Source organism: Nymphaea colorata, chromosome 2 (assembly GCF_008831285.2).
Source record: "Nymphaea colorata isolate Beijing-Zhang1983 chromosome 2, ASM883128v2, whole genome shotgun sequence".
Lineage (NCBI taxonomy): Eukaryota > Viridiplantae > Streptophyta > Magnoliopsida > Nymphaeales > Nymphaeaceae > Nymphaea > Nymphaea colorata.
Genome location: NC_045139.1, coordinates 9,238,639 through 9,246,372, shown reverse-complemented (window position 1 = coordinate 9,246,372; position 7,734 = coordinate 9,238,639). Strand labels below are relative to the sequence as shown.

General features: G+C 43.1%; 1 protein-coding gene across 2 annotated transcripts; it reads right to left on the bottom strand.

The window, feature by feature from the left end:
* Positions 1-265: 265 nt before the first annotated feature.
* Positions 266-1,834, bottom strand: LOC116248212 (RPM1-interacting protein 4-like). 2 transcript variants are annotated; one of them, XM_031620870.2, is made up of 4 exons: positions 1,654-1,834; positions 1,376-1,582; positions 805-990; positions 266-644 (listed from the first exon to the last, which is right to left on the bottom strand). In XM_031620870.2, exons 1-4 carry the CDS (start codon positions 1,657-1,659, stop codon positions 588-590), a joined length of 456 nt encoding a protein of 151 aa, XP_031476730.1. In that variant the 5' UTR covers positions 1,660-1,834; the 3' UTR covers positions 266-587. The 2 variants fall into 2 exon arrangements, with proteins under 2 accessions (XP_031476730.1, XP_031476729.1); XM_031620869.2 differs by lacking the exon at positions 1,654-1,834 and having other exon boundaries at positions 1,376-1,647.
* Between the last annotated feature and the right edge of the window lie 5,900 nt (positions 1,835-7,734).

Genomic DNA, 7,734 nt, shown 5'->3' with positions numbered 1-7,734 from the left:
AAACATTCTCTTTGCTGAAGGTGAGCTATTATGGTTTGTCCATATCACGTGCAGTGGAGGACCTCGGCGTTTTCCCTCTCTCCCCTTCTCTTTTCTTCTCTCAAAAGCCAATGAAAGTTTCACGCTTTCTCCCCTTTAACAGGCATTCGTATCCTTTCACTTTCTCTTCGAAAACGACCACAGACTTTGTTATCTCATTCCTCAGAAGGCAAAAGCATTGAAAAGTGGTACTAAGAGAACATTAAATATATAAAACACAGAGAGAGGAAAAGAGAGAGTCGTGAACTCGTGATCCTTCTTTTCGACGAATATTTACAGACTTTATCTCCCTTCTCCATGACAAGAGCATGTTTTCATATATAACATAAAATAGATTGGGTAGATGGCAGTTCGGCTCCCCTACCAATCGACTCTCCTATCATCATCATCACCACAACGTACTAAAAAGAGGAAAAAGAACAAATTAAACCCAAATTTTTCAACCACACCAAAGAAAATGTATAAAAGAACACCACGCGCACAAAGGAGAGGCCGGAGGCCGTCTACTGAAACCTACAAGACAACCCGCATGCTGAGACTTGTGCCATTCAGTAGCAGACACGCCGGCGCCGGAACATCCTCGAGAAGAAGTTGAGAAACTTCCGCTGCAACATGAAACCAAGTTCACGATCATTAGAGAGAGACAAAGGAAGGAATAACTAATGAGGACGTAACATGCATAATGACCATGACGGTATGCATGAGTACCATGATGGTATCTTTCAGAGGGAGAGAGAGAGAGAGAGAGAGAGAGAGGATACGTACTCGTCGAGTTTTCCGCAGCAACTCCGGGGGTATCTTGTAGAGATCCTCGTCGACGGCCTTCGGAGCTCGCTTCGGCGGCGCCGGTGCCGGCGGCGATGGGCTGCGTGGCGCCTGCGCTTCATCCCAAACCCGCCCGGGCTTCTTGGTCTCCTTCCCGTTCTGGAACCGTCTCACCGTTCCGTGTCCCTGCCAACCCGAGTCGAATGACAAAAGTAGAACAACAAACGCTTTACTTTAAAAGAGAAAATCGCTCATCTCAGAAGCCCGAAACACCACGGTTCGCCACGAAGCGACTCGGGCTAAGAAGCGCGGCACAATTGTCCCGTTTGGCCCTCACGGAGCACAACAATTACAGCACTGACCCTTCCAACCACCGGTTCCGAAAGGACTTTTCGGTGGTCTGAAGGGATGGACTGAGATGACCTGAACCAGGAGACCATCTCGCTTTTGCTTCAAACGAAACAATTCACGGACTGAGGTCAGGACGTCTCGTGTTCGAATCGTAATTACAGAGAAGCAACCCGAAGGGAAGAAAGAAGAAGACGATGGTTGGCCGGGAAAAAAGCGGTACCTTGATGCGGTAGACGGCGAGAGGAGGCGGAGGAGGGAGAGGGGCGTGGCGGTCGAACTCCCAGAGACAGTCGTCCGGGTGGAACTTGCCGCGGGGGTGGTGGAGCCCGGCCTGACGCGCCGACTCGAAGTATTGCGTGATGGGCATGTCATCGCTCAGGTCCCAATTCCCGAACGCCGGAAACTGGTACTGCACTCGCCCATAGTCCTGCACCACACACTCCATAAGTCGAGAGAAGGAGAGAGAGAGAAAGCAGAGGCAGAGGATTCTCAGCTTACCTCCATGACGAAAGAAAGAGAAAAGGGGAAGAAGAAGGATTGGCGACGGCGGCGAAGGGGGAAGGGAATTTATAAAGGGAAGCAAGAAAAGGGGAAGGAGGGCAGAGGACCAACGACTCTCAGTCTCACTTCCCGTCAACACAGAACGGAAAAAGGAAAAGGGTAGACCACATACTTTCAAATCCCGAAAGAAGTAAAGGTGGCGCGTTCCCTCTCAGTCTCCATGTCAATTAAGAATCTGTCGCCTGCGCTCCTTTTCCTCTTCGGGCAGCGTGTCACGAACCAGCGCCAGCATTTACGGGAACGCCCTTCCCCATGGGAGACCAACCCCCTCCGAATGGGTTCGGTCCAAGTCCGGACCATGGTAGCCGGGGCTGACCATGGCCGGGGTCCAGTCGAGCCTGGTCGTCTGGCACGGCGCAGTGGCACGAAGCGAAAAGATCCAGGGAAGAAGGGGAGTTTCTTGGGATACTGTTGGTATGGCTCGACGTGGACTGCGGTGACTCTATCACAGGCGACAAATTGGAAAAGCGAGTGAGAAAGCAAAAGGGTCTCGCAGCGGCTTGTAATTGACGGAAATGCCCTTAAGGTGTGGCGGAGGACGTGAATTGGTCGCTTTCGGTTGCGTCACGGAGTGGGCAAAACCGTTTGAAATTTTGACGCATTTGGAAGACGAGATAAAAAAAGAAGGCGCTTCTGCTACAATGATTGACGGAAATAAGGACCGAAAACATGCGTCCTCTTGTTTGTCATTCTGGCGGACGGACAGAAGCCCTTGTGCCGGTCCGCCGGAGCTCCTGAACACTCAGATTTTGTCCGGTGGGTTCGTTGGCCGGACTTCGCTTCATTTGGACGCGTTACCTGAGTGAGCGTGAGACATACTTGCTCAGTCAAGTAAACCATAGTTAGATTAGCTGGATTAAGTCACAAATTTTTATAATACATTTTTTTTACAAATAAATGAAGTAGGTAAGCATGTCCGGACTTCATATTTGATTTTTTTCATCAACTAAAATTGAATAAAATGTAATATGAGAGTATTTACATACAATTTAGTAAAGTTTGTGATGTTTAGCACTTCAATAAATAACAAACTTCAATGTTTAACAATGGGTAACAAAAAAGAACATATAATTAGTAAACAATCTAACTGATTTGGTGAGCCCTGGCTCGTAATAATCAATCACAACCAAACTCGAGTCGTGGAGCCAAAAAAAAAATTGTTTTATAGGCACTCATTCATGGATTTTCATAACCAAACAAACATACATAAGAACAAATATTTGAAGATGTTAAAGTGAACATAAAGAAATATTTAAGGGCCTATCCCCAACAGCCTACATATTGACTCTGCCACTTGCTATAAGGTTAAAGCTCGTACTTCGACTCCTGAATCGCTTTATTTTTATTGTCAAAAAATGTGAGTGTCCATGTCCATGTCATTCCAAGTAGAGTACTTCCCACTGACAGGAGCCAGTCACGCTTAGGGGCACAAGAGCTTAGGGGCACAAGAGAGGAGGGCCCACCTGGGCTGTGTCTCCATCCCAGTGAATTGAAAAAAAATATATATATATTAAAAAGATTGAAAATTTTTATTTGTATCATGTATTTTTTGGATTCAGGTTTAGTTTGATTCTACCTGTATCAGTTCATTGAACCATTTAGTTCACCCCTCAAAAAAAATCTTAGCAAGTTAGATCTCTAAAAACGGACCATTTTTATTTGTATTATGTATTTTTTGGATTCAGGTTTAGTTTAGGTCTAGTTGTATCAGTTCGTTAGACCGTTTGGTCCGCCCCTGAAAAAAATCCTAGCAGACTAGATCTTTAAAAACGTTCACACACTCCACCTAAAATATGTATGAAGTGATCAAGTTGTTTGTAATGATAGGATATTTGCAAGTAATGATAGGATATTTGCAAAAGTAATAGCCAAAATGTAATAATCTCTATCTTAAGCAATAGTTAAGCATGAAAAGATCATTTTTCTTGTTTGTTTTAGTGCATGTCCCACATTTTAGAGCAATCTAATGGTATGAACTGTTCCAATTCAGGAAGTTCCATCTAAGGAACATAATAACTTTTTCATTTGAGTTTGTCAAACATTGTCTGTCAAACCGGCCATGACTTACATGTTAGCTTCGTCTTAGTGCTCTTACATACACAATAATAGCGAAACGTCGATTTTCAAAAAGCACTATCATGGCTTACACGTTTATTATATATATATATATATATATATATATATATATATATATATATATATAAACAATTCATCGAATTGCCGATTTGCCTTAGCCACTGAACTGGAGTAGTTCTCAATAGTAAGTTGGCAGAGGATATATTCATTGAATGCTGCACCTTCATGCGATACAGGCTCATATAAAGGGGACGTTCTCACTGATTGGGATAAGAATATCCCTACCTATCAAACACTAGTTAGAAAATGGACCATCAAATTCCCTTTTGCCAAGCCCTGACAATTCGTAAAGTTCCAGCAATAGTTGCATAGGCTGGACTTTTATCATGCGGAGTGCTAGTGGAGTTGTCGTGGGGATAGAAGATTGGGAGTGGCGAGATCACTATAGTTATGCACCTATAATTCGAGTCAGATAGACCACTATCTTCAAGTGATCCGTCTGCTTGAAGAGAGAGAGAGAGAGGCTCAATTGAGATTTTTCTTTCTTTTAGAGTGACAAAGTGTTTGATAAAGGGAGAGAGAGTGAAAAATTCAATTGGGTGACCAGAAGTTTCCAATGTACAAAAGCAAGCATCAAAATAAAACAAAACAAACTAAAGAGAGAGTAGAGATTTAACCGGTAGTAGACAGGCAATGCAAAGTGCAAGGTGAACATCTACCTGCACCATATAGTATACAAAAGTGACTCGAGTAGTTGTGTTTTTTTTAAGAGCTGATTATTTCAACCCTCCCAAAATCTCCACTACCAACGTGTTAACGATGTCAGGCCCTTGTAACAAATGGAGAAGGGAGAAAGATGAGGGTGTGCATGGTAAGAGAAGTCAGAAGAAGGGCGTACATAAAAGGTTAAGCATAGCCGAGAAGGTGTTGGTAGAAAAGGTAGAGGTGAAAAGGTAAAGGCGAGACTCTACATTAGAGCAATCAAACATGCATTAATTAGCAAGTTGAAGTCTCAAACATTGTAGGTGGTCAAAAATGTTAATATGGCCAGCAAGATGCACAAGCAAAACCATGTCTCGAGGACAAGGTGGAAGATGGGAGGCGCGACCATAATCTTAACCATTCTAAAAACCCGTAAGTCTTCACTCTCAGCTCTTACCTCTCAATTTGGACTAGAGCATAATGCCTACAAGAATTGAACTAGAGCAAGAGAACAAGAAAAGGTAAAGTCTATAACACCCTAAAAGTTCAGTATCGTATTGAAGATTGTAATGGATCTTAAGAAGCTTATAAAATGGGTTGTTAAAGATGTTGGTTGTCCACCCATGTTGAAATTGCTAGGGGGTGGCTGCCAAACCAGATGCTTAAGCTCCAGAGTGGGCCGAGTCCTTGCAGTGGTGTCAGAGCACGATTCAACGCTCATACTTAGGGTCCCACACACATGCCTTAAAGGGGTGGAGTATAACACTCCAAAAGTTTAGTTTCATATTGAAGATTGTGAGGAATCTTTAAGAGTTTATAAAATAAATTGTTAAAATAATTGGTTGCCCTAGTTACTAGTTTTTGTTTTCTTTTTTGCTGAAACCAAAGCTACTAAGGGGCGGGCCAGGTGCTCGAGTTCAAGAGTGGGTCGAATCGTTATAGAGTCAAGAGGAGGTGGACAACACAACCATAACCCCAACCATCCTGAAATCTCGTAGGTTCTCACTTCCGTTCTTACCTCCCAACTACCAGAGTTTAATGCCTACAACAACTAAACCTATGATGGGTTATCCACATGTCATAGGTCTAACCAGCTATGCTATACACTAACATGAGAGAAGGAGAAAACATGGTCATCCATTCATACCAACATAGATGAAGGAAAGAATTCTATAAAAACAACTTTATTTTTTAATTAAATAACTTGATTCAAGATAGATAAAGCTTGAGGATAACTCAATTAATAAGGGAGTAGGGTCATTCTAGTGTTTGTGGCCAATTTCATAGCCAGCTTGATAAAGAAATTGGACTTTTTTTGGTGTCAGCTGTGCGAGCAACCTTATCGAGCATTTAATTAGCAAATTGATGCATGTGTACAATAAGCAAGTCATTTAATCCGAGTCAACCTCACCCTCGTCTCCCTTGTTAAATTTTTAGAAATCAATGGATGTCCACAACTTATTTTAAAAGAATAAATGAGTCACCTGATTACAAGAAGCTGCTATCTTTTAAGTCATTGAGTTAGATCTCACAGTTATTATGTCCTTAAAAGAAGGTGCAGCATAGTTGATTGGTCAGATGGTGAATACAAGGTGTGTTGTTGTTCAATTCCAATGAATGTTATTTTCTTGAGACCACGAATTGTGGGATCACTATATTTATTGAAAGGCATATCATACTTCACCTATGACCAGAGACGTCCTGAGAAGAAGAAAAAAAATGAAAAGGCTTTAGAACTTCTTTTATAACTGGTGAATAGCTAATCTCGTGCTCCTCAAGGTACAAGTCCATAAAAGAAAAAACTAAGGGGGAGTGTTTGGATGACATCTTAGTTTTGTGAAAGCTTGTTAAGAACTCAGTCTTATAAACTTGGTTAGATATTTGAATGGCAAGTAAAAAAACTTGGGTTTATAAACAAAAATAAGTCTTACCTGAAAAACCCGAGAAAAGGCGCATTTTTCTGTTTTTTATGGAAACCAGGTTTTATTAAGATCAGGTTTTAACAAAACTCAATTTTAATGTCATCTAAACTATGGTGTTTTGAGGCAAAACCAAGTTTTCAAATAAATAAATGAGGAAACTGGACGACCCGTGCTTGGTGCCACCCTTTTGATCGGCTTTGAGGGTATTCTGGTCTTCGAAAATTAAAAAATCCGGGCATCAGGAGTCAACGTCACCGGGGACGGGGACCAAAGTCCGAGGCAAAGGAAGGGGGTAGTCTGGCAAATAAAAGGAAAAGCTCGGGGGCATAGACGTCCATCGGGCCCACGGGCGCCCACGCGGGGGAGCCTCAAAAGCCGGGGTCGAAGGCCTTTTTCGTCGGTGGGGAGCTCGAGTGTGTCGACCGCGGCTCGAAAAGAGGGCGCAATCTGACACAAGCAAGGCGACAAACCACCTTTTAGCGGGCACAACCAACCTCCCTCTTGACGATTCTGCCCTTTGACTCGGACCTCCCCCACTGCCGCCCTCCAACTAACCTCGAAGGGAAATAAAAACTTAGAGTTTGTGGCGGGCCCCGCTTTTCGGGCTCCCACCCACAGCGTGGGGCTCAAGTTTGTGGGTCTTGGGGACCACGTTAACTCCGCCAAACATGGGCTTGCGGACCGGTCTGTGTCCTGCTTCTGGATTTGTATCCGGCACAAGTGTTTATGCGTACGAAGTAAATATAAAAATTTATTGTGAAATATGTGAACAAATTTTGTTCACTAATTTTACTTAACCTTCGATCAGGTTCAACAAGACGAGTTATAATTAATTTTCTTAGTTTTTATATTTAATCACATACATGTAACAAGACATATATATATATATATATATATGGGCCGGCCGTTCGTTTAAGGTGGATGTGGTGTCCGGGTCAAATCCAGAAGATGGACATGAATCCACAGCTACAGTGTGAGGCATTGGCGGTGGTACTGGAATGAGGAATTGAGGGGACTGGGTGACATGACCGGACCTGGGTCCGGACCGCACCAGTATTAATAAAATCTGACTGCGGGTACAAATCTTGACCTCCGCATCGGATTGCGTATCCGTAGCAGCTGCTGTTTTCTATGAAAAATAAATAGATATCAGCTCAGAGACAAGATCGTCAATCTACTGGATCTGGATTTTCTCCGACCCGGTCCAGACTTGACCCTCGTGATCCTTTCCCGATTGACATGACCTATCAGGTCGCTTGTTTCGAAAGCGAGGTCTTCGCCTTAAATGTTCCAAAGAAAAGATGGGGATTATGAAAGA

Bases quoted from the DNA above. Each gene is read 5' to 3' on its own strand.
- LOC116248212 (XM_031620869.2), bottom strand. From the start codon at position 1,600: ATGGAGTGTGTGGTGCAGGACTATGGGCGAGTGCAGTACCAGTTTCCG. The intron at 991-1,375 runs GTACCGCTTTTT...TCGGGTTGGCAG, and splicing joins TCGCCGTCTACCGCATCAAG to GGACACGGAACGGTGAGACG. The intron at 645-804 runs GTACGTATCCTC...TTCATGTTGCAG, and splicing joins TGCTGCGGAAAACTCGACGA to CGGAAGTTTCTCAACTTCTT.